Consider the following 27024-nt stretch of genomic DNA (forward strand, 5'->3'; position numbering starts at 1 on the left):
TAAATAAGCAGCCCCAACAAAATAAACATTCGATTCTCAGACAAAAAGTGAGACTACAATTCAAGATGGTGTATAATCAACCCTGGTCAGAAACAGAAGTTAGCCTTCTTACAGTTGGAGTGTTTTGCTTCACAATAACAGGGAAAAAAAATCATCAACTCTAAAAATGTTAAATCTGATGTGTAATAATAATCGGCAAAGTATGTCCTGTGATGTCATGCGGATTAAGGCCCAAATCTATGGGTAAAAGGGGACGATAGACAGCACTCTGATAGTGTTAAATTAATGCAATTGCAGGGTGCACGGAACCAAAGGGGACCCTTATTCCCCTGTATAGTACTAACAAATCTACGTAAGTACCAGCACTCACTGTCTAATAGCCTGTGGCTCTGCTCCTTGTGCTCGTGTGGAGTGCCGAGGCACTCCACACGAGCACAAGGAGCAGAGCCACAGGCTATTAGACAGTGAGTGCTGGTACTTACGTAGATTTGTTAAGGCCCAAATCTATGTGCTAAGCATTGCATACCTTTTAGGTTCTATGCAAGTGAATGGCTCTGAAGCTGTGTTGAGGCTTGGCGCTGCTAAGTAAATCTGGGCCTGGCACACCACAATTATCTCTGCTGCGTACACCAGGGGTGGCCAACTCCAGTCCTCAGGAGCCACCAACAGGTCAGCTTCTCTGCATATCCCTGCTGTCGAAGACTTAGCCACCTGTGCTGAAGCAGGGATATGCAGAAAGCCTGACCCGTTGGGGGCCCCGTAGGACTGGGGTTGGCCGCCACTGCTGTACACTAAATGATCTGTAGATTAAAGTAAACCCGCGTTGAACAGCACAAGAACTTAACACATGTTTCTACAATACACAATTCGAATTTAGCTCTAAAATCTAATTTACTCTAATAAAAAATGTCATACTTTCAAAATATTTTTTAGCCATCTTAAGTTTTTGTTCGCATTGAAACCGTGTTTGGGAATAAGGGGTGAGTTACATTGCAGGTTACATTGTATTTAGATTATAGACACACTAGCACCACCTATGGTTACTGCAGGGTACTACGGCAGCCGCAATACTCCAGTTTTGCCAGCGGGGTGCCGCAACATGCAATTAAATGCCAGGGAGTTACACATGGTTTAGTAAGGCAGCGAAAACAGTCAGTCTTACTATGTCTGTATAGTGGAAAGGCAGAGAGATTTTATTTTAAATTAAACAATATAATTTAATACAACTTTGTGACAGGAGCTGATATGCAAACATTGCAGGGGAGAAAGGCACAGACAGGAAGGTGGGATAATGATCAACAATAAAAGGAGCACATCATGTAACATATATCTGAGAAGTAATCAAAAGGTAACTGGATATTCATTAATTCAATTTTACCTTAACCCCTCGAGTGCCCTAATGATCTACAACATATACCATGACACCCCACATAATGAAGGCCCTTGTGACGTATGCTATGCTTCCCCCACCATGTAATTCATACTATATTATACATGCATTAAAATCTCCTTGTGGTATTAGATAAATCAGAGTAGCACACCCATTCAACCATAAGCAATTTCATGTAAAAGTTTATATGACGGCACACATACTACCAGCTTTGAGACCATACCTACAATGGTTTACACTTTTATTACAGCCAAGGCCAGCAAGCTGTGTCAGTCCTTTCTTTTACTTGTTAAAATAACATGAAACCTGACAAACAACCTCGAGAGGTTGAAAATCTTGTAACATATTAAGGATCTGTTGGTCCAATAAAAGGTAGCATACTACCTACTCATACCTGCTTTGTTATTTTACACTTTTACTACGAAGTCTCCAAGGAAGAACATACGACTCGAGGAGTGGCATTTTTTACTCCTGCTAGTGACTGTCTTGGCGAGTTCCACCAATTCTTCCTCAGGGTCACTATCCTCGTTACTGCTGGATGTGGCTTACAGCGAGACTCAGAGATCAAGATGAAAATCCAAGAGATGAAACTCTTGCTCCAGTGGGATGCTATTCTCGTCAAGCACAAAGTGGCTTCTTATTTTCAGCAGGTAGGACTCTCCGGTGTCTGCCAAAAGTGAGTGGCACAGATCTGCTACAACCATCCCATAGGTCACATCCTTGGAAAAGGCTGTAAAGACAAAGAAGTCCATCAGTGTTGTACGGCCAATACAACATTGATCCCCAACGCTCTTGTACATGGGAACAAGTAATCTACGTATTCATAATGTTAATGACTGTTCCAGAACAAGTGGAAGAGACCGCGAGACTGTCCAAAGTCACGCACAAGCATCCTCACAAACAGACAGATTTTACAAAGCACACACACACTACTGTCCTACAGTTACCTACTCATGGCAGAACTACAAGAAATAATGTTTGAGTAACTATAAAAAAAAAAGAAAAGTCTTGAATTGAAACCAATATTTTGTCTGGAAGCAAAATAATCAAGAAAATGACCACACGGCCTATGATTCAGTTACAATAAAATATATTTTATTGTCCGACGTTCTTGTTGTTTTAAAGAAAGTAAAATCCTACGGGAAAATGAAAATGGAGACGTTCCCTGCAGAAGAAGATAGTTCGGTATGATGAGGTCACACTATCTTTGGGTTGATACAGTATCACCTTTTGAAAGTGGCCAGGTTGCGAACATTTAGTGACACGCGGGTCTGCAGCATATTGCCAAGCTTTAGTTATTATCAGCCCGTTAGAGATCCACACTAACCCATGAGGATGTTACTTTGAATGTGATATACCAGCTATATGAATTGTTTCCAAAAAATAAACACACACACACACACACACATACACACTTTAATTTCCCTGCTCTAACACAGCAGGTGATGGTGCTAAGTGTTTTGTGATATTTTGAATAACTCTCCTTACCTACAACTTTCCCCAGTGACTGAGGGGAGATATTTATAAAGATTTTCTCCAGGATGTCTGATGGCACATACACACGGATCCCCCACTCCCCCCTCGTTGCAGTCATGAGCCCTGCTCTGAAATTAAAGAGAAAAAAAAAAGGACAGATTATTTTAGTGATTTATGTAATTAATCCACATCAAATTTAAGGTACAGCATCACTTTTTTTTTGTCATGTCCCTAAAGTCCAACACGAGATGTTATCATAGACTGTACCTCTTTCCCTCCATGAGCCGGGAGAAAGGTCAGCACAATACAACCATACTGGTGATAGAACTGTGATTATTTGTGATTAACTACTAAAAGCTTTTTAGGAAAGTGAAGTGATTATTGCCTGTTAGTGCTCAATAGGTAACATGATTTGAAATCGGGATAGGTAAAATGCACGATTTAGGGCATGGGTGGCCAGCTCTGGCCCTCAAGGGACACCAACAGGTCAGGTTTTAAGCATATCCTTCCTCAGTACAGGTGGCTCAATCAACGACTGTGCCACCTGTGGTGAAGCAGGGATATCCCCAATATCTTGCCTGTTGGTGGCCCCTGAGGACTGGAGTTGGCACTCCTGTCATTGGGCAATACTTTTCAAGGCAGTCTGGCACTGAAAGGGTTAGGTAAATGTTTTCAGAACTTCTTGGCTGATCATGGGTTAATGGAACAGTTTTTCAGTTCCTTATCATTGTTGAGAAACAGCCACTTGTGAAATGAGCCGGCGGAGATTAGAGACCTTTTATGTGGAGCCAAATCTGCACTTTGCTTTATAAAATGTATAATGAAGTCTTTATTAAATGTTCCGGGATCACCACATCTTTCAACCTAAATATAGTCCAAATGTAACAAAATCACGATTTAAAAGCAAACACTTTCTGGCACCAATATAAACTAAAAAGCACACGTGGATGCATTTCCTCTTAAAGCTGCAATCTAACCAATATCCGACGTGTTTTAAAAAAATAAATAAATCAGTTCTGTACTATGAGAAAATAGTTGTAGCATTAAAAAAAAAAACAATTTTATAAAGACATGTATTCTAATGTAAAAATGTGTTCCTATAGCAACCATTTACAAAGTCACGTCCCCTTCCCCTTCTGAAACAGAATCACATTTTTGAGCCCTGCCCTCTCTAGCAGTGAACCAATTGAATCTAGCACATGATCTTCCTCACAGAACTTTGGCTGTCAGTGCAGCAGAAAATTACCAAAGATGCATTCAGTGAACCCCCAGCCGAATTTCAGCGATCGATTACAGGAGAACGGATCGATCAGTAACTTAGCTCATCACTTGCCAGTGTGTAGATTGTATTGATGCACACATTGAATGAAATTTTTTTTTTAAACGACAGCTTGAACTGCAGCTTTAAAAGTCATAAGTTTTGTTTAAAAACTATTTTTTTCTTCTTCTTATAAACCCTGTAATAGCTGTCTGAGTAAAAATAAATGTCAAAAATATATAACATGCAATCGCTAAATAGTTAATCACTTCTCTTTGGCATATTTAATTTAGATAGTGTGGAACGTTATTTATTCGTGGAGAAATTCTCCCCAAAACGTACTATTTAGTTTAAATATGTAGCCACAATTTTGATGTACAGTTTCAACTTGTTATACAGTAAGCTTCTTCTTTCCGAGATACTATGTTACTCTTTTCTTTGTGCTACTTAAAAATTCATTTTTATTGGTTACCACCAATCAAATCGCCTTTCTAATACCGACAGCCACAGTCCCGTGATATGCAGTCACTGGAGGACTGGCGCCCTCTGCTGGCAGATAACATTAATGTCTGTTATTCTTCACTGGCAACTTTCACAGATTCCTAGTAGTATCTTCAAATCATAGTTTTAAAAAGTGTACATGCTGAGAACATTTCAGGGAAACTATACTTTCATTTTTAATTCATATTATTGCTCTACAATACAGCAACGTATTTCCATTGTAACGGTAGACCAGGACTTTTAGCACATTTATATTTTTGAGATCACAATAGGGGCAAAACAAGGCAGTGACATAAAATGGGGTTTATTTGGATAAAACCTCGGAAATACAACAAAACACAAAATACAGAAATATACACACTTAATGGGGTCTGGGGTTTGAGAACACCCGCATGCAAGGAGAGCACCCGCTTGCAAGGAGAGCACCCGCATGCAAGGAGAGCACCCGCTTGCAAGGGCTCACCCTGATCGGAACCTTGTTCCGGACCGAGATTCAGCAGAAAATCCTGACAGGGACCTAGTCCCGATAGTTGTGGAACTATTTTTGGCAAGAAATCTTGAACGCAGCCACTACTTCGATTTGTAGAACTTGGCCGCAAAAGACGGTCTTAGTCTCTGCGGGGCAGGCTGTTCTAGCTTCAAAACCAAGCCGGTTGCTCTGCTATTTCGAACAGAGCAACTTTGACAAGCCCGCCCATGCTTCATTGGCAAGTCACAGGATGGCCTGGTTCTCTGACTCGGCCGTCTCCGTACATACACTCCTCTAAGCTATCCTTAGCATGGAGGTAGGAGGAGCGACCAATCACAGCGTGGGAATTCCTCCCCGCTAGCCAATAGGAATAGGGTCTCATTCTTTGGCAACCGTCAGAGAACAAGGCGTGCCAAGCCGGGTGAGTGGGAAATATGATTTAGCCAATGGGAGAAGCGCCTACAAGCTGTATCTCCCCCAACTAACTCATTGCCACCCCCTGGGCAGGCTCCACTGAGTCTGGCAAATACAAAAGATGTCCCCACAGGGTGCCCTTTGTTCTCCAGACTTGGCAATTCGCCCGTCCTCGCCCACCAAACAGTTTTCTCACCTCTGGACATCCTCTCCTCTTTGAACTACGGACTCTATACAGACATGCCGGCGTCTATGCTGATGCCCTGGCTGACTGAATAGAGGCTTATAGCAAATGTCTAAAACATTATAAAGTACCCTTTAATAAAGTATACACATTGGGGAACCTTATACGTATAAGGGAAATGGATATGGGATATTTGGGCTCGAAATCCAGGAGTCTGGGGGATACTGGGCTGCGCCGGTGTAATTCACCCCGTGTACCGGCCAATCATGCCTGCTCACCAGGGACAATTAAAGGACTACTGGTAACTTCGCCCCCCAAACTCCTGCAAACAAAATAATTGCATTTCTACCCTAAAACTGACACACAAGAAATTTCACAGTTCTAGGGCCAAGGGAACAGGAAAAAAACAGAAAAAAGCAGGGATCACTGTGTTTTCAACATGTGTTATCCCTGGTCCCTGGCTTATGTAGCTACCAGGGACCCCACAGTTTCAGGGGTAACCAGAGGGCTTAACCTTTATTAGATAACCTGGTTACCCCCTACCGTCACATCCATCAAATGTGTTATTAGTGCCATGTCTAAGACGTGTAGGTGCTGTTTGGAATTTCATTTTAAGGTTGATGTACGCTGCCAGGAGGGATAGTTAATGTGAATCGTATGGCATTTGTGTTCCATTACAGATCATGCATCTCAACTGGCTGAAACTATGTGCACAGTGCAGGTATATTTGAGGGTTTTACATTTGCTGTTTGGGGGTCAAATAATGCAATTTAGGCAGTGTATTACAGGGGTGGCCAACTACAGTCCTCAAGGGCCATCAACAGGTCAGGTTAAGGATATAGAATGGATGGAAGTATCCAGAGCCAATGCAAGGCGACGACAATCAGCACAGGCGATCCCAGGTATATTGAGAAAAGGCTTTATTGCTGCATAAACATCGACAGGTCCCTCCCTTTTTGAGGACGGACATGGCTATACCTGTCTGTTTGTGCAGCAATATAGCCTTTTCTCTATATACCTGGGATATATGCTGATTGTCGTCGCTTTGCAGTGGCTCCGGATACTCCCATCCATTCTATCTGCTCAACCATTTGATCCAGGATGCCCGCCAGGAGAGAGAGTGCTTGGGGAGTTTCTACAGGGGTAGGGTCGCGTGCATATAACTACGTGGATTAAAGAAGCACCGACACCGTCGACTTTTTTGCCCAGATCGGCAGACCGGCTCTAGAGGTAAGAAATTATAGTATATGTCAGAGCCCCGGTCATTCAATTGAGGCACTCCGTTTTTTTTCTCTCCATCTAGACGACAGATAGCAAGATTTACTAACACTACATTGTGTATGAGCATACAACTAGAGAGCAAGACAGTAACTAGATCTCCATTAAAGGATATTCCCGTTTTAGCACCGGTGGCTCAGTCAACGACTGAGCCACTGATTGTGCCACCTGTGCTGAAAGAACGATATCCTTAAAACGTGACCTGTTGGTGGCACTTGAGGACTGGAATTGGTCACTCCTGGTGTTGGATAGCAGCGTGTGTCTAATGTCTGTTAATTTTATACCATCTTTATTTTATTATTTATGATTATTAAAGAATATTTTTTTTAAATTAACATTAATCATTCAGTTTGGGAGCTCGAGTTCTATATGTTGGATTCCTTTTCTCTTTCATATTACCACTCCTGGTGTATTAGTTTTCACTTACATAGTGTATTCAAAGTAGGCACATGTACCTTTTTTTTTTTTTTTATAACTTTGATTTTATTGGGTGCTACATTACATATATGGTAACACAACCCATTGGCTTACAAAGGACCACCGCGTTTTCTACTTCACCCGCCGACAAAAACAAGAAACTGACCGACAGGACTCACAAGACAGACAGGGAGACAGGACCTCAGGGAAGCTGGGGAGGGGAGGAGGGATGTGGAGGGGGCGACCTTATTGATGGGAGCCTCTGCTCCATCTACCCGCTTTTCCGGCATCTGCTCGATTTTACCTCTGATGATAATGAACTTTGTCTCCGCCGCTCGGAGTTACCCCGTGTCTGTGATCTCCTGCCTACAGTCCGTCTTACTGGATCTATACGGTCATGGATCCGCGTGTACCTTTTAATGTATTCCTTTCATATCTTTGCCCCCCTGCATCATACTAACCTGTAGAACATTTTCACTTGGTTGAAGGGTAGACAAGGTAAGCACTGATCATAGACCTGGTTTCCATCCGTCTTCAGCTCTCGCCGGCACTTCCCACAGCCGGAGTATACGATTGCCGGCAGAGATGCCAGAATATCTGAAAGGGTGGTTCCCTGGTCCAGTAGAATCCTCTGGTTCTGGCAGCCAGCATTGGGAAACTCCAACTCTGTAATGTGGGCCTTCACCTGGATCTGACCTTAAGGAATGGAAAATAAAGTATTTCAACCCATTCCCCTATGGGAACCACACAGCGTGAATAGCACCATGCTAATTCAGGCTGGTATAAATCACACAATAATTCTAAACAGGAGAGTTTAGTAAATAACAATGGTCAGGCACAAAAGGACCATCCAGAGAGCATCATGCTATATATACCTCTGCACCTTAAAGTGGTTTCTATGTCATTATAAACGTTGTGTTTACTTTATTTACACACAGGACTAACTCTCGGTAGTTTCCCTGTGTGATTTTAAATTGAATGCAGATTACATTTTTTTTATTTTTTATGCCTTGAGTTCTTTACATAAGAAGCATTTTAATAGTCCCGCTCCTAGCCCATATGACCACACATATATGCTTTCTAAAGTAGCTGCAATGCGGTTTGTTGTGACAAATGAAATACGGCAACACAGAGACTAATTTACATTTAGGGTCACACTCTCCTACCACACAACTAGGGTCACAAGTTACACAACTTTGTGATAAACCCGGGGTTTAGGGACAATCCCACACAGTGGATCAAAATATTTCTTTACTGGTGTAGTTGGCTTCCTTAGATAATGAAATCACCCTTTAAGCAACTGTTTTACCTAACTGTATCTTGTAAAAAATGAGATTTCAAGTCGATCAACTACCTATATTTATCTGTTTGCCTAATGATGGTATCTTAATTAGTCTGCAAAGTAAAATGACAGTTTATCTGTGGCTTTGAGAACTGACAATTGAATTGAATGACATTAACTGTATAAAGTGTTTGTCATGCATGATTTATTCACCTGAACATTTCTCCTCTAGAAGAGTCTGAATGTCCATTTCCTTGGTGGGGGGTCCATCATTTCGGTGATACCTCTCTTTGAAGTCCACAGCCCTTCTGTCATCATCGAACAAGCATTCACAGGATGACCATGGGGTCGTGTGCAGCTCAATGTCTCCAGAGATGGAATTCCTTCGGGCAAACAGGTTCCGAAAATCCCACACGTGGTCTGACAACAGAACAGCAAAACAGCATTTCTAGCAATGCTCAGCATGTTTCTACACAGACTTTTGCCTAAAAATAAAAGTGTTTCCCCTCTTTCTACCTTTGTCACATATTTTTGTGGCTGTATTTAGTAGTGTCACCCTTTTTCTATACTTGGTAGTTACATCCTGGGAGATATTCTTTGCTGAAAAATTACCTTTACCGGGACACTAAATTCACCTCTGCCATCCACATTAAAACAACAGTTTGCTACAGTAACAGGTGATAGCGGTGAAATAATAAGTAGGATATTACTCGGCAAAACTCCAAATTTTTACAGAAAATAGATGGTAAAATCAACACAATGTAAAGAAACAGTTGGGGGGGGGGGGGGAAGGGGAAGCTTGATACTTTAAAAGTGAGAGATTTAGCCATTACACGGGAGTGCTGTATGAAGTAAATTTGTTCTACATTTCACTCATGGATAAGGATTGAATCACCCCCTAAAAGATGTCTCTTTGGCAGCTCTGGTTGTTAGTACACGTTTTAGTGACTGGTGTTTTGAAGCTGTGGACGTGGCCTGTTCTGCGTGTTTTGAAGCTGTGGACGTGGCCTGTTCTGCGTGTTTTGAAGCTGTGGACGTGGCCTGTTCTGCGTGTTTTGAAGCTGTGGACGTGGCCTGTTCTGCAGGCTGAGGGGCCTGCAATGTGTTTCAGGTCACTCAGGCCATACAAATGTTAAGATTCAGCCTGTCAGGATTGGGGGGTGTTCTGTTTAGCACGTGCTGCGATTACTTGATGCCATCTTATGTTTAACATTCATGTTGTGTGCAATGTTCTGGGGTCCGCAGGCATTGTGCAGCGAAGACACGAAATAAAGATACAGCAACTCAAAGTATTCAATTAGACAGGAAATGGCTGCAGTAATGATTAGCTCTAACCCAACAGGGGCATTGAGTTTGTTTGTGACACAAAGAATTAGTGCCCTGGGAAAGCTGTTTTTCTCCTGTGTTGTTAAATGACATAAAAATGCCAGTGACCACCCAGACACTCAGAACAGGGCTCATGGGGAACGAAGCAGTCTCACTTGCCCCCTATTTTCATAACATTCTATTTAGAACAGGGGGGGGGGGGGGGGAAGCAACTCCAGTCCTCAAGGGCCACCAACAGGTCAGGTTTTTCAGGATATCCCTGCTTCAGCACAGGTGGCTCAATCAGTGGCTCAGACTGAGCCACCTGTGCTGAAGCAAGGATATCCTGAAAAACCTGACCTGTTGGTGGCCCTTGAGGACTGGAGTTGAGAACCCCTGCCTTAATGCTTTTGGAGCACATGTTGAGCTGTGTTCAACTTGGTAAATGGCTTTGTTACAGTAGCTAATCATCACCTCAAGGATAACCTGTAAGAATAAACTCTCTCAGCCTTCGGCTGGGACTTTAGCTATGGACGCTGCTGATTTCTTGTTCTCAAACACTAGCGAGCTGATGTTTGGACAGTTTTGAGATGAGTCCCTGTTTATGGACTCTGAATGAGTGATTTCTCGAATGCTCGGTGCTACATCACATCGGGGGGAGGGGGGGCAGGGGGGGGGTTGTTAATCGCACAAACATACAAGAACCATATAGGCTTAATGAACTTATCAAATACTTTATTGCCTGCACGTTCCTATTAAGTAAAGGGAAGAATATATTATTGCACTTCGTCCTACATTTTATAGGGTTTATGCAACAAATAAAAAAAGGATATACTACACAAGCCCAAGTAAATCATTATTCCAATTACAATTCAGACCAAGGGGACATGTAATAGTGTGAAATAGCTGCTACACTTAGAGCCATTTAGATCAGGGGAATAGCCTCAGTTCTCCAGCCTTCCCAACAGGTCAGGTTTTCAGGATATCCCTGCCTCAGCACAGATGGCTCAATCAGTCTCTGCTTCAGAACAGTTTGCTTAATCAGAGGCTCAGTCTTTGACCGAGCCTCTGATTGAGCCACCTGTGCTGAAGCTGGGATATCCCGAAAACCTGACCTGTTGGGGGGGGCTTGAGGACTGGAGTTGAGCACCCCTGCTCTAGATCTCTCTGTAGTTAATGCATCCGGCAGACACCATCTTTAGCGGAGTGCCACTATATCTATAGGTACATTGTGTGTTTGCATACATATTACAATTTACGCTTATGTGTGTATATGTATGCATGCTTGAGGAGTGGAGGTGAGCACCCCTGATTTAGATGTTGAAGAGAAACATCTAAAACATTAGTGAAAGATCTCGTTGAGGTTGTAGGAATGTACGACTCTGTGGGATCTGGTGGCATCAGGCGTTTCGTGCACTCACCTCTCCTGCGTCGGATCTGATCACACCAGGAGGTACCGGTTCCCCACAGGACCAAGGTGCCTGTATGCTCTTTGGCCTCTTCCACGGTCAGGATGACTTTCTTTTGTCTCTGTCCTTTGTAATGATACGTGCACTCTGAGGATGAGGGAGAGAGCTCAACACCAAACACTCACTCCCATCCTTTCCAAAGTTACATTTAAACTAGTAACAAATATTAAGACATATTTAAAAATATATATACAGTTAGGTCCGGAAATAATTGGACACTGACACAATTTTCATAGTTTTGTCTTCAGCAAGTGAAATGCATGCTCGATCTGGGGTGAGATCGGGTGATTGACTCGGCCATTGCAGAATATTCCACTTCTTTGCCTTAAAAACTCTTGGGTTACTTTGCCAGTATGTTTTGGGTCATTGTCCATCTGTAAAGTGAAGCGCCGTCCAATCTACTTCGCTGAATTTGGCTGAATCTGAGCAGACAATATATCCCTATACACTTCAGAATTCATCCAGCTGCTTCTGTCTTCTGTCACATCATCAATAAACACTAGTGACCCAGTGCCATTGTAAGCCATGCATGCCCATGCCATCACACTGCCTCCACCGTGTTTTACAGATGATGTGGTATGCTTCGGATCATGAGCCGTTCCAAGCCTTCTCCATACTTTTTTCTTTCCATTATTCTGGTACAGGTTGATCTTAGTTTCATCTGTCCAAAGAATGCTGTTCCAGAACTGGGCTGTCTTTTTTAGATATTGTTTGGCAAAGTCTAATTTGGCCTTCCAATTCTTGAGGCTTATGAATGGTTTGCCCCTTGTGGTGAACCCTCTGTATTTGCTCTCGTGAAGTCTTCTCTTTATGGTAGACTTGGATAATGATATGCCTACCTCCTGGAGAGAGTTCTTCACTTGGCTGGATGTTGTGAAGGGGTTTTTCTTTACCATGGAAAGGATCATATGATCATCCACTACTGTTGTCTTCCGTGAACGTCCAGGCCTTTCTGTGTTGCAGAGCTAACCAGTGCATTCTTTTTTTCTCAGAATGTACCAAACTGTTGATTTGGCCACTCCTAATGTTCCTGCTATCTCTCTGATGGATTTTCTTTTTTTTTTGCAGCCTAAGGATGCCCTGTTTCACTTGCATTGAGAGCTCCTTTGACCGCATGTTGTGGGTTCACAGCAACAGCTTCCAAATGTGAATGCCACACCTGGAATCAACTCCAGACCTTTTACCTGCTTAATTGATGATGAAATAATGAAGGAATAGCCCACACCTGTCCATGAAACAGCTTTTGAGTCAATTGTCCAATTACTTTTGGTCCCTTGAAAAAGAGGGGGCTACATATTAAAGAGATGTAACTCCTAAACCCTTCCTGCAATCTGAATGTGAATAACCTCAAATTAAAGCTGATACACTGCACTTTAAGCCCATATTCATTATTTAACTGTAACTTGAATTTATTTTGGTACACAGCCAAAATAACAAAACTTGTATCAGTGTCCAATTATTTCCAGACCTAACTGTATATTTGTTTTCCTTAGAGCATAAACCTTTTGTGAATTTGACAGAAATAAATGTGACACTATGCACTCCTGTATTAAAGCACACTGATTTTGTATTTATCCCTGACAAATAACCATGGGAAGTTAAGAATAATTAGATATAAGCAAAATAAGTAAAGCCAAACATTCATTTACAAATTCAGCTCCTTTTGAACTCTGAACAGAATCAGAGCAGACAGTTACGGCATTCTCCTGTGCTCTCGTGTCCGACAGGTAAGCAAACATAGGTTTCAGTTCGTGTGTTAAATCAGTAATGAGAGTTAGTACAAAAACAGGCTCTATCTTTCTTACACAACTGTCATTTAGTAGGGACACAGTTACAGGCATACAGTAACCTGGCAACCCGAGTTCAGAGTAAATTGTACCGTGCAGTGCTATCCCAGCGCCGTGCTATCCCAGCGCCGTGCTATCCCAGCGCCGTGCTATCCCAGCGCCGTGCTGCCTTCTCTCTCCACTTCTCCAGTCTACACCCCACAAACCAACAATACATAACATGTACAATGCTAAAGTGTGTATCCCTTAGTAGTAATTGGGTTTCCCTCTTATACCGGTATTTCCCCTCTCTATATCTGCAGTGGTGAAAGTCACTGACAAAGTCATGGTACTGTGTCTACACCAAGAAGAGCTCAATGCATTACAGCACAATACAATGCAGATGCCCTCGCCATTGAAAGAGCAGGAGCAAAGCCAGATTTGAAAAGGTTTATACAGTGTGTATGTATATGTGTGTGTATGTATATGTGTGTATGAGATTAGGGGATAATAGAAGAATTCGTTTTTTAAATAGATCTCTATTTTTACAAACATACAGTAATTGGAAGCTTAGATTTTGTAATTAAAATAAAGCTGTGGTGCTCTGTACCACTGTGTAACATTGCACTTTCACCACTGGTGAGCAATGTGAATTTGTATGGATTTTATAACTCACCAATTGTGTCCTAAAATACATTGAAGTGCCGTTTTATGCACACATGTTCATGCGTGTCACCACACCTCCCCAGATCCATGTTTAAAAAGCCACTATGATATGAAAAGAACAATTTCAAATATGTTTACACCCTTATTAGAGGCTTATTTTACCCAATAATCATAATATTATCTGCTTTGCATTGCAATCGATCTTGGGTGGCACCTCATATCCCAGATAAGAGGTAAACCTCACTAACCATGTGGTCAGTGAAAAGTAAGATCTTTCAGCAGGTGCATGTTTAATTAGAATGGACAAAGCATGTGATCAAACAAGGACAAAGGGCAGACTTTCATTTCCATATTCCCTGTGTCCACGTGCTGTGTATGAGTTTAGTTTTGCGCAATGCACCTTCACCTTACTTGGGTTCCACGATTATGGGTGTCACGTAGGCAAACAGACATAGAGAACACGAACAACAATACATATTTTTGACATGGATGTTCAGTCATTCTAAAATACGGACAACTCCATCCTGTCCAAAACGCAAAGGGAAAGCAGAATCCAGGTGACTAACCTGTTAATATGGAAATGCAGCTCACTTTCAGAATTAAATGGACTAATGTGTCTTGTTGCAGCTGGTCAAGCCTCACATATGGTATACGGTCTAATTTCTGTGGCTGCCGTGGAGGGAGGTCTCTCAGGTAGCAATGCTTTGCAGATATGTGTTCCAGCAGCTCCTGAAGAACCGCGCAATCCGCCATGTTTGACCCTGTAACAATGAAATCATATAGTTATATGGAAGGATAACTAAAACATAGAGAGTGGGGTTGTACAATAATGTATCATATTGCACACAGCCATAATTAAAGCTGAATCTTCATGCTGAGAACTGGTTAAATGTGTAAAAACATAGAACATACTTAGCAAGGACAAAGCAAATGGAAGATTGATGTATTGTGTGGTGGTTCCAGAGCAGAGTGACTCAGTGCTGCGTTTCAGTGAAATCTGGTGTTTCCCATCCAGTTTCAACTTACAGAAATCTGCCTACCCCGGTCCAGTCGGGTTTTTACAACTATTTTCTCTCCATGATAAATACTACATGGATTGCAGGGAGTTGAAGTAATTGTTTTTGGCTCAGGGTGTGCGAGTGAAGAGGCACCAGCTCCCGTGTTTTCTACTTCTAACATGTTTACCTTACGGGGTCAGCGTGAGGCCATGTTCTGATCTGATCTGCTTGTAAGAACAGTCATTTATGGCAAGTGCAACAAAGTACAAACCTGGCAACTGGAGATCACCAATTCATTTCCATGTAGGGCATTGCTCTTACTGTTTTTTTTTGGAGTACGCAGCATATATAGTATAGAATCTGCTGGGGTATACATATGAGCCAATGTTCCAGGAGGGCTAGTTATATGGTGCAATTATAACAATAAAAGTGGTCAAGTCACTCACATCTGGTGCATATGTGGCGTATACTGCGTCATTCTAGAGTTCGCACCACTCATGGCAGTTTATTAAAAGACACTAATGTGTCCGAGGTTGATGACATTTCGCAAAAGAGTCACCATTGCCCAATGTGGTCGTATATATGCCCTCTACCTCCCAAGCAAAAGAATGCCACTACCTTTTCCCGATTTGGAACGAGATGCCCATTGGGGTTTGCATCATGCAGTAAGACTGCATCCTGCTTATTGCAACATTGGATTGCAGGTTAAGCTAAATGATTGTTTAACCACAGAACATTAACCCACAATAAATAATTGCTTCACTATTTCAACAAACAGAAACATGGCTGATGGTATCTGGGCTGGACATGACCTGTTTGGCCAGTACCTTCCAAAAAAACAGAGGAGAGTCTGACATTGCTATGCTGAGGGGGAATCAAAACCTTGCTGCATAAGTAATACCAAAAGCAAAGGACAAACCGCTGCAGCACAAAATGGCGTACTGGCTCAGAAGTTTCCAGTTCTCATTATTTACATACCAGGGTTTTCATTCCTTGGACTTATCCAGGGTCAGATTTCCCATTAGGCCCGAGCCTGAGGCGGCAACATTTTCGGGCGGCAAAAATGTCCGCTCCCATTTGCATTTGCTGCGCTCTCAGGCCTATCGGACCTAATGGGAAGGGACTTACTTACCTGTGCCGGCCGGCCGCCTCCGTTCTGCCGCCCTGCTTCTCCTTCAAAATCGAGCGCCAAATGACGCTGCGAACGGCACAAACGACGTCGCACGGCATCTCGGCAACCATGGCAACCGTGAAGCCGCACCGCCGTTACCATGGTAACGCGTCACCATGCAGCTACGTCTGCAACGACGTCTGCAACGTCATTTGGCGACGTCTGCAACGTCATTTGACACTGGATTCTGATGGAGAAGCAGGGCGGCAGAACAAGGGCGGCAGAACGGAGACGGCCGGCACAGGTAAGTGCCCAAGGACGGCGGTTTGTAAATCCGCCGCTGGACATCTTAAAGCTGTTTTAGCCCATTTTAGAAAAGGTCGTTATTTTTAATCCTGCATTAATTTGCCGTATAACAAATCTACAGCAAGAGTTTTGACAAACTCTTTGTTATCTGGTCCTTTTGAACTATGGGGTGTCTTCATGTGCCCTTGCTTTTGAATATATACAAACGATTTAATGATAGTAGTCTCTAAAATGAAGACAGAAGTATCTCCTTTATTATCTGGTCTTAAAATAAATACATCTAGAACTGATATACTGATAGTCTTCCCTTAAATAAAGTATTAAAATGCTAATATTTCTCCTCACACATTGACATAGACCAATGCTGAAATTAATTAACACCCTACAGTATGCTTACATTAGCCAGCCAGATGGCTGCTTTAAAGATAATGATAATGACCTAAATATATTTGATTTCTTACACACCTTTATTTTTAACAGATAAATGGGTAACCCAAATATACAAAATTATAAGCCATTTCCTGTGGGAAGGAAATACGCCAAGAATAAGCAGTTGAAAACTTAGAGCACATTGGTCAAAGGGGGGGCTAGGGCAGAGGTGCTCAACTCCCGTCTTCAAGGCCCCCCCCAACAGGTAAAATTTTAGGGATATCCCAGCCTCAGCACAGATTACTCAATCAGTGGCTGAGTCAGAGACTGAGCCACTGATTGCTCACCTGTGCTGAGGCTGGGATATCTTTAAAACCTGACCTCTTGGGGGCGTCTTGAAGACAGGAGTTGAGCCCCACGGAGCTAGGGTATGCCATGAGATATTTGGGGACATTTAGAATGAAAGATACTTTACAATAGTTTTTTTTTCCCCATTACATAAAAATCTCCCACTATGGGAATTATTTCTCAGTAATGGTTAATCATTTCCAAATGGTTTAACACATTTGGCTGACTTTCACTCATATCCACATATTGCCCCCTCTGTTAAACATTGGATCACCTTCCACAGCATTCCCCATTGTATATGCTCCATTATGGAATAATCCAAAAATGACAGTAGATAAGGAGATCTGAAATTGTTGTCTTGGAAAGAAACAAGGATCAACTTTCTTTATGATATTCTAATTCCCAACAAAAAAAACCATCCGAGTCTTTTCAAACCTTATTATTTAGGTGGAATTTACCTAAAGAAGAGTTACATTTTACATCGGAAATTAGAAGGGCTATTCAAAACGTATTTATCAGCAATGGAAATCAATAAGAAATATGAAATTAAAGGGGGCAGGCCGCGCAATTTGATTGGTTTAGACACAATCACGTGGCGACTGTGTCTAAAAAAAATCAAATAGAGCCAGCTACCAATTTTCCAGACGCGACGTCGCTCCGTCACCGTCGCGCTTACTATAAGCGCTGGCGACGGAGTCAATTGTTTTGTTTTCGAGCGACGTCGCGTCGCCGTTGCGGGCACTATAAGCGCAGCCTGAGGAATAAAAACAAAACATTTGAACTGGACATTTTAAAAAAAAAGTATTTCCCCAATCAATGAGAATTGATATGGTCTGTTAGAGTAACTCGAATGTATTAATGTTTTTTTAAGTATAGAAGCACATGGACAATTAATTCATTGGTATAAAACTCTACCCAATATTGAAGATTCATCATTTAAAAAAGGTAATTGGAAGAGAACATATGTATTGGTACAGAACAATAAAAATGAATAAATATAGTAATTGTTGTGTTTTTATCCCATTTAAGAAGTAACCATTAACCAAACATGTTATACTTACTTTCTTGGGAGCACAGAGTAGAACAGCTCCCGAGATTTAACAGGCGGCTCCTGGCAGTGGACTGAAGTAAGGTTTCTTCGTACCAGCTATCCTCATAGACTGTCACATCTGAGAAGATAGATATATCAGTAACACACTAGTTGCCTGTTGTTGTTTTAATAATAACAATTATATTTAATGTATGTATATCTTTATTTATATAGCGCCATCTATGTACACAGCGTAATACAAGTGACATAATATAACACACGATGGGAATAAGCGCTTCAGACATAAAAATAACAATAGGAAAAGGAGTTCCTGCCCCGAAGAGCTTACAATCTATGTGGTAAGTAGGGAGAACTTACAGAGACAGTAGGAGGGTGTGCTGGTAAGTGCGTCTGCAAGGGGTCAGGGTCAGTGCATCTGAGATATATAGTATCGGCCAGCGGAGCTACCCATATACTTTGTTAAAAAGGTGGTTTTTTTAGATAGGTCTTAAAGGTGAAGAGAGAGGGCTAGCTCTTTTCTCCCAGTGGGACTTGTTAGATAAACTTCGACGATGTAATACTCAGGAATCAGGTTTGCCGTTCAAATCTTTATTTCTTCAATCAGCTCAGCGGTTTTAGCAAGGATACATATTAGATGCTTCCATTCCATGTAGCAAGCATCTAAGAAGGCAGTATCTTATGCCTACGACCGCTACTTTTTATATCCTTAGATCAAAGAGATATAAATCACTGTCTCAGCTAACTCGCTTTTGCCAACTAAATTACGTACTTGTTTCCATAATTGTGTAGCAGGGTGCCCCTCTTCCCTCCATAGGAGACATCCTGGCTATGTAAAATAGCGGGACTACAACTACCAGAAGCCCTGCGGCGGAGATAGTATCACATGGGCCATTACAGCCAATCAGGAGGGCGCCCATAGTAATGTAGAGAGGATCGGGAAGGTGCAGGGGCCATCATGCGGTTGGCACTGCATGTTAGGTATGAACGATGGGTGGTCATTTTAGAGACGGAGCGGCCATTTCAGGGGACCAGATGATCCAGAGCAAGGAAAGAGAAAGGTAGTGTCCGGGGAGCCTGCTCAGCTCCCGGACTAGGTAAGAACCTACCCCTGGGCCCCAGATAGATCCCCCTCACCAGCGATTGTGTTGGGCCGGCCTTAAGATAGGGAGCTCCTGCTAAAGAGAGCACAGCGGAACCCTCGGAGCAGACCGGAGTGCAGAGGGAGGCTTCACACTGCGGCCTGCGTGACAGACATCACCCGGGACCCTAAGGTGTAAGGGGCTTGTGTTGGAGACCCCGCAATGTGGGACACGGTTCCGGCACTTGCTCCTATGGGAAGTGTGGCATGGCGGGGCCTTAAGCCAGGAAGGCAAAATGCACCAACGACAGGGGTAGGGTAGCGCTACCCTCACACACATTGGAAGGGATTGCTCGGAGGACACTGGGTCAGTGATGCCCGAGCACACTTGGGACTATTTGGAGCTAGCTACCCCTGGACTATTGTTGTTTCTATTATAATACTATGCCTTGGTTGTATTGTGTCATATTATGCTTTCTGTGGGATCATAGTTAAGGTGTTATATTTTATTGATTGTGAGTGTGTTATTTGAGTATACCCTAGGTAAAAAAGAAAAAACACAAAAGCGCACCAAGATTGAGATATGATATGTATTGACAACAAATAAAGATAATATTATGCACTTACATATATAAAAACTTTAATGGTCCAGATCACGATCGTCACTTCTATTGGTAGGGCAACAAATGGGATGAAGAGGGGGGTGATTTCAGTCTTCAGGAACAAGCCCCGCGCGCTGGGGCTGTATTCAGAGGCTGCGCTGCGTCTCTGCTTCACACGCTTGTCGGCGTGATGATCTGCGTAGTGCGCATGCGCGGCAAATGAGGCCCCCTATAGTAGTCCCGGAAGTGCCCGCCCGTTTTCCGTTTCGATCGAAAATGGCAATAAAAATAGCAATAAAAACACTTGTGTGAAGACTGGCTGTATGTGATAAACAGACCAGCGACACCCTTCGCGACGCGTTTCGAATACAAAAGTATTCTTCCTCAGGCGATATCAGGGGCACCTGTTTGGGGTCCTTTATATACCACATAGATGATTGGTTAATACCAATAAAAGAACATCCAATCCACTATTGGTTAAATAGAAAAGGGGGATGGTTCAAATTCACCAAGCCTGCCCCTTGATGTTAGAATGAACAGGTTATTGATGCTGTATTATAGTGGTGGCACTTTGAGTAATAATTAGATAATAAGAGACAAAAGTGCCACTCACCAGTGGAAATACATAAAGAGATACCTACAGGTGGCCCTTTTAACAAGTGTCACATATAAAATACATTTGAAAATATATGTAAAAAAGTAGTATTAATAAAACATTGTGCTATCACATAAAAATACAACAGTTAAACATAAGACATATAATATAAAGAAATGAATGTGGAGAAGAAGGGGGGGGGGAAAGGGGAAGGAGGGAGGGAAAGGAAAAACATGTGCAAGGTAAAAAAAACAAAAAAAACAAAAAAAAAAAAACATAAAAACAAACAAAAATATCAATGACATGTTGAATAAAATTGGCTAAAATAGAATGCATCTCAATTCTGAAACTTTGCTAAATTGATAACAAATGATAAAAAATGATAAAAACAGACTGCAAAGAAAAGATCACCTATCATTTAGTTATCGCAAGAAGGGAGTCAACTCCACATAATCATTTAACCCCCCAGGATGTTTAGTTTGGAGTGTGTATATCCAGAATTGCTCCCTCCTTGCGATAAATAAATCCTTATCACCACCTCTAGTAGTAGTGGTGATATGTTCTATACCCATGTATTTGACCCCTGTGGTGCTGCATTGATGGACATCCTTAAAATGGGACAGCAAATGGGTTAATGGTTTACCAGAGGCCAATGTTTTAGGGATGTTGACAATATTTCTTAAGTGTTCCATCACACGTATTTTAAGATGGCGTTTTGTGCGACCTACATATTGTAGTCCACACCCACATTGTAAAATATATATAACATATGTGGACAGACAGTCAATATAATTTTTAATCTCATATTTGTGATCTGTCATTTTGGACTTAAAGTGATCTTGTGTCAGCATCCTTGGACAAATTTTGCATCTATTGCATCTATGATTACCTTTAAGCCCCAATAGATCTCTAAGGTCCTTCTTCTTATTGGGGACACTGCCCTTTAGGAGGCTCGGGGCAAGCATGGTTTTGAGATTATCACTTTTTGTAAAAACAATAGGAGGTCTTTCTGGTAAAAACTTTGTCAAAATGGGGTCCAAATGTAAAATGTACCAATATTTATTAAGAATATGTTTTATCTTATTATGTGACCTATTAAATTTGGTAATGAAATACGGTGTCTTGTTATCCTTATCTGGTCTGTATTTTTCCCTGTGTTTCTTTATTTTTGGCCTCACAATTTGTGGTGCAGTGTTAGATGTAATGGCTTCACTGTCAATCGTATCTTCCACTAAATGTATGGGTGTATCCTGGCTTCCAATGTCATTAACGTTTATATGATGATCTAAGTTCTTACTTTTGGGGCAAATTAATTTCTCCCTATTACAGCGTAATGCCTTATTAAATGCTTTCTTAACAGTGGTTCTATCATATCCCTTATGTAGAAATCGTTCTTGAAGTATTTGTGACTGAGATTTAAATGTCTCTAAGTCAGTACAATTTCGCCTCATCCGCAAGAACTGGCTGTAAGGGATATTATCAATACATCTTTTTTCATGGCCACTCGTGGGGTGCAAGAAAGAGTTTACATTAGTGCTCTTAAAGTGGGTTTTAGTGAGTAGCTTGTTTTCAGAAACATATATCTCCAAATCCAAGTAGGTGATAGTATTTGGACTCAGCTCACTTGTGAAGGTGAGGTTGAATTCATTCTTATTCAACCCATCCACAAAGTTATCAAATGAGGTGCTATCGCCATCCCAGATGGCGATCACATCATCGATGTATCTCCGCCACATGACCAACTGCGGCGGAGATACATCAGCACCCCATATATGTAACGATTCCCACCATCCCATGTATAAATTTGCAAAAGATGGTGCAAAACGTGTCCCCATAGCAGTGCCACACAGTTGTAAATAAAACTCGTGCTCAAATAGAAAATAATTATGTGTCAAAATAAATTCAATTGAGTCGTGAATAAACCTACGCTGATGAAGAGGTAAAGTGCCATGTAGTGATAAGAAATAATTAATCGCATCTAATCCCCCTTTATGGGGAATAGACGTGTACAGTGTCTGAACATCTAATGTAACAAGTTTATATGTTGGTTTCCAATTAAATTCAGTGAAAATAGTGAGTAAAGAGGTGGTATCAAGTAGATGTGAAGGTAAAGTGGATACTAGTGGTTGTAAAAAGAAATCTACATAAGAAGAGAGGTTAGCAGTGAGCGAATTAATTCCCGAAATAATAGGTCGCCCCAGTGGATTAATAAGTGATTTGTGAATCTTTGGCAAATGATACATAATAGGGATGGTGGGAGCCGTACAATACAAATAATCAAACTCATGCTTTTTAAGAACATTAGACTCATAAGCAGAGTTTAGCAACTCTTTGAGATCATTCTGGAACTGTACTGAAGGATCTTTGGGAAGTTTACAGTAAGAGCTAGGGTCTGAAAGCAATCTATTTGCCTCTAGACAATAATCTGTTCTATCTTGGAGTATGATGCCTCCACCCTTATCTGCTTCCCTTACAACTGTATTGGGATCTTGACGTAATACCTTTAATGAATGTCTTTCCTGACTGGTCAAATTCATGTTCCAGTTCTTCTGTGTTGACTGTGATTGTTCTAATGCTTTAAAGTCTTTCTCTACCATTTTATTGAAAATATCAATATGTAGTCCCCTAGAGTAGTAAGGGTAGAAGGTAGACTTGGGCTTAAATAATGAATGCTGTGTCAGTATATTTTCCCCTTCATTGGTTATCCCCTCATCCATGAGGCACATTAAATCCACCAATTGATTTTGTTCGTTAGTGGATAACGTGTCGACAGTGGGGTTAATGATGACTGGAATTGAATCATGACCCCCATTAACAGATACAAAGTGTCTGCTTAACGTTAATTTGCGATTAAATTTTTGCAGGTCTATATAAAGATCGAAGTTATTGACCCTCCGCGTGGGGGCAAATGATAATCCTTTCCCCAAAACATTCATCAAAGTGTGATCTATTTGAAAATGGGATAGATTAAAAATACCCTTAGATTTTAATGTTAAATCATCTGGACAGGTTTTGGTGGGGAGATTTGCTGATTTATCACTTTTTCCACTCCCTCTAATTCCTCTCCTGAATCCTGTCTTTTTCTCACAGTATTTTTGGTGGTTCCTAACAGGGGTGGGTGGTTGGAATCCCAGGTTGATATTGATTTTCTCATTTTTTCCAACCTGTTTAAAAAATCCTGATTTTCAGTCTCTTCCTTTCTATCCTTCAGTATTTCAAATTTATTATATAAAGGAATATCTGGTGTTCCCGTTTCGTGTCCTCTATATGTATTGGGATGTTTATTGGGGGCATTAGTATGTTTCCTAACATGTGGTGTATGTGGCTTATTCTGCCTCCTATTTTGTTTATGATAATGGGGAATCCATTGTTGTTTTTTCTGGATATTCTGGTCCCATCCTACGGGTTCTATATTATCATTCCGTTGGTATTTAGACGGAAGTCTAGTGTGTTTTTCATGTGAAGGTCTAGCATGAAAATTGGGGTCTCTAGGAGTTCTAGGGATAGTAATATTAACTTTGGGATTAATATGCTTAGTTTGGGCTACGAGTCCTATGACGAGTCAATCCTATTATCCCAGGATCCTCATAGGTGGAGGCGCGGCATCATATAGAGATATACAGAACACACAGTCACCCCAGGCTCCCTCTGAGCGGAGCCCAAGCCTTCTGTACATCCAACAGGTAGCACCAGTACTGTAGTAGCGGCTGATTCCCTTAGGGTAGGGGGAATACCTGTTACATTTGTTTTTCTGTTATTGTCATCAAGTGCCTTATTTTAAGAACATTAGGAACTTACAAAAACAAGTCTTATCACTAAAATGTGCGTCATACTCCTTGGTTTCAAGTTGTCCTTGATACCAATAACATTGTATCTTATTAGTTTCAAACTGCCCACAAGATTCCTTATGAGAAAAAACAATTTAAAACATCTTAACTATTGAGTGCTGAACATATATATATTATATATTGATGGCCATCCTACTAAATATAGAGAATATATAGGTATACAATAATATATCAGGACTCAAAGCGCTTCACAATTACAATAGGGTGGGTGGAAAGTGCAGGATTTTTACGGAAAATACGGACTGCTGCAAACTACAAAAACGTGCTAATGGTATAGTGGCATGAATGCCAATAATTGTTGGGCTACCATTATCAATTCAAAAAACAATCAGTTTGTCATGAATCACCTATCAATATGTAGCAGCGATATGATAATATATTATATTTTATGTTGTAAATATTATTGTTTCAATGTCCTCACCTCCTCTTATTTGTAATGCAAAATACAGAGCAATGTCGGATCCCTACACATTTTTGGAGATGTTCACTTGGCCGGTTGGGTTGGTTTTGCCTGTAATTGGTTTTAGTTTTGGTTGTGGATTATGGCAGAATATGTGAATATGATCATCCTATAAACATATTAAATAAACTTATTTATTTTTTAATATTTAGTAATTAAATATTAGGTAATTAAAAGGCTTACTGACCATTTCTTATATAAAACAATATGGTAAACACTCACAGGGCTCGCTCAAAAAAATACCTTAACTTAAATATCGATGCTTCAGACAACTACTAGGATCTATACCAGGATCGCCTTAGTGGTCCAAAGTATTGATATTTAAGAACAAATGTGAGCAAACCCCGGTGAGTGCCTGCCATTCATAGTAAGGCAATGTGTAGGGGGTGATGGATAATGGGGGAGCAGAGTGGGTGAGTGTAGGGGGATGTGGAGATGGATGATGAGGTTGTGTGCACGAGATCATGGGTAGCATATGTAGTGGGTGATAGAGGGATGTGAAGGGGAGTGAGAAGAACAAATGGGGGACGGGAGGGGCAGAGCTTGTCAATATGTTGGTGAATTGAGCTGGTCGGGAGAGAGCGGGGATCAAGTGAAACTGCTGGAAAGGAAGAGCCTGGTATCAGGGGAGGATGGTGAGGGAGGATTGCTGGGGATCAGGAGGAAGAGGGAGTGACCCTGCTGGGGAGTAGGCTGGGAACAAATATAGTATTATTTTCTCGGATAATTAAGTGAAAACCAGGTTCTGCTTCGTTCTCGCCTCGGATTCCAGCACGAGTGGCTTAGATCCAAACCGCAGTAATGAGAGAGAGGGAAAGAGAGATATTTTATTTACCTGTGAGCATTATGATGTCCCCAGGAAACACTGCTAAAGTCCAGAAAGCAGCAGCTCTCCACAACACTACTTTACGTTCAACCTCGGATTGGTCCAAAACGACAATCGTTGCTAATGGAACTGAAGAGCCAGCATTTGGTCCAGTTTTTACCTGGACTTCCTTTATATGACAGGGGTGCACTACAGTAACCAAAACATTGTACTTTTTGGTCTTATCTAAACAATGTTTAAGCAGAACTGATGCCTTAGATGATCTCAGGAACATTTGTTTTCTCTCTTGACTCTTTTTAGAGTCAGGGTCAACCAGTGAGTTTGACTGTTTAGCTTTTTTAGACCTCTGTTGCTTTTCAAGTAGAAGGTGAGTAGAGGTTGCAGCATTGTCACAAACCCTTGTTCTTTTGGAGGTAGCAGTTGTAAAGTTATCATCAGGCGAGCTCTGTGGTTCAGTAAGATTCTTATTCTGTAGCTCTTCAGCACACATGCTGGACAGTTCCAACAAGCCCACCGCATTTTCCGAACACTCCATTGCTTGTTTGAAGCATGGTGTCTGGTTGGTTGGAACATCATCTGATGTTGGAGTAAAAAGTTCAAGAGAAGAGGCAGCATCATCATGTGCATCCTGCTGGAACACATCGTCTACTGCAACATTGTTTTTAGGGACTTCATTGTTTGTGTCCATTTGCACAAAGGATACAACCTGTTCATAAATCTCCTTGTGATCAAGAACAGCAACTTGACTAGACGTCAATACCGTAAGAAATTCAGTGTCTGTTGATAATTCCAAGTCATTACTCTGCGTTCTTACAGCTAAAGGCGGTTGTGCTTTTTTAGGAAAAGAAGCATCCAGGTACTGGCTTAAAGACTCTTGAAGAATACTATGGATATCCCCTGAATGTCCCAGGGAAGTTGGATCAATCTGACAATGCTGGCTGCTGGAAACCAAGTTGGAAATCCCTCTGGCAGATTGGGTGTCCTCCTTTTCCCGTTCCCCTTCACAAGTGTGAATAGCAGATAAAAAAGCTGGCAGTTCGGAATCACAGTCGTCCTCTTTCAATGTAGTATTTTTTGATGATACCTGCTGTTTAGGTGTACCATCCACAATGGATTCAGAATGAGCTCCTTGATATTCCATGAGCTGTGTGCTGCGGCATTTACTAGAAGTATGCAATATTTGCTCATTAAAAACATAATGTCTCTCTCTCCATACTGGTGTGTGCCCCTTTGAAAGCTGTTCTTCAGCGCCATCGGACAGAGATGATATGATTGGAGCGCCAATAAAAACATGTGTTACTCCTTGTTTGGCCATTCTCTATGCCCGGTATTTACTGAAATAACAAATGCAAACCCATCACTATGTATATTTTACATCTCACCAAACATTATTATGGATTCTTTTTTAAACACAAACATATACATTGATGAGATATAAGGACCTTTTGACACATAGTCTGCACATTTTACCTACATAGGAAGTTATTCATTGAACTGCGATAGTGTGGTCAGGGAGCTATCACACAAACCTCTCACTGACTTCCAAGAGCGATTCTG

At 41.5% G+C, this 27024-nt stretch overlaps 1 protein-coding gene across 5 annotated transcripts in view; it reads right to left on the reverse strand.

Moving 5' to 3' along the window:
* Positions 1-1170: 1170 nt before the first annotated feature.
* Positions 1171-27024, reverse strand: part of LOC142501117 (shieldin complex subunit 2-like) — a 60270-nt gene continuing 34416 nt past the window's right edge. For 4 of the 5 annotated variants that reach the window (XM_075610501.1, XM_075610500.1, XM_075610502.1 and 1 more), the window contains 8 exons: positions 25477-26801; positions 18069-18176; positions 14442-14636; positions 11396-11530; positions 8883-9089; positions 7849-8083; positions 2879-2994; positions 1171-2120 (listed from right to left, as the gene is read on the reverse strand). In XM_075610501.1, the coding sequence (XP_075466616.1) occupies positions 1948-2120; positions 2879-2994; positions 7849-8083; positions 8883-9089; positions 11396-11530; positions 14442-14636; positions 18069-18176; positions 25477-26782 (2475 nt within the window). In that variant the 5' untranslated portion in view covers positions 26783-26801 and the 3' untranslated portion in view covers positions 1171-1947. The remainder of the gene's footprint in view (positions 2121-2878; positions 2995-7848; positions 8084-8882; positions 9090-11395; positions 11531-14441; positions 14637-18068; positions 18177-25476; positions 26802-27024) is intronic. The other variant, XM_075610504.1, reaches the window with a different exon arrangement.

Source organism: Ascaphus truei, chromosome 8 (assembly GCF_040206685.1).
Source record: "Ascaphus truei isolate aAscTru1 chromosome 8, aAscTru1.hap1, whole genome shotgun sequence".
In the NCBI taxonomy this organism is placed as follows: Eukaryota; Metazoa; Chordata; class Amphibia; order Anura; family Ascaphidae; genus Ascaphus; species Ascaphus truei.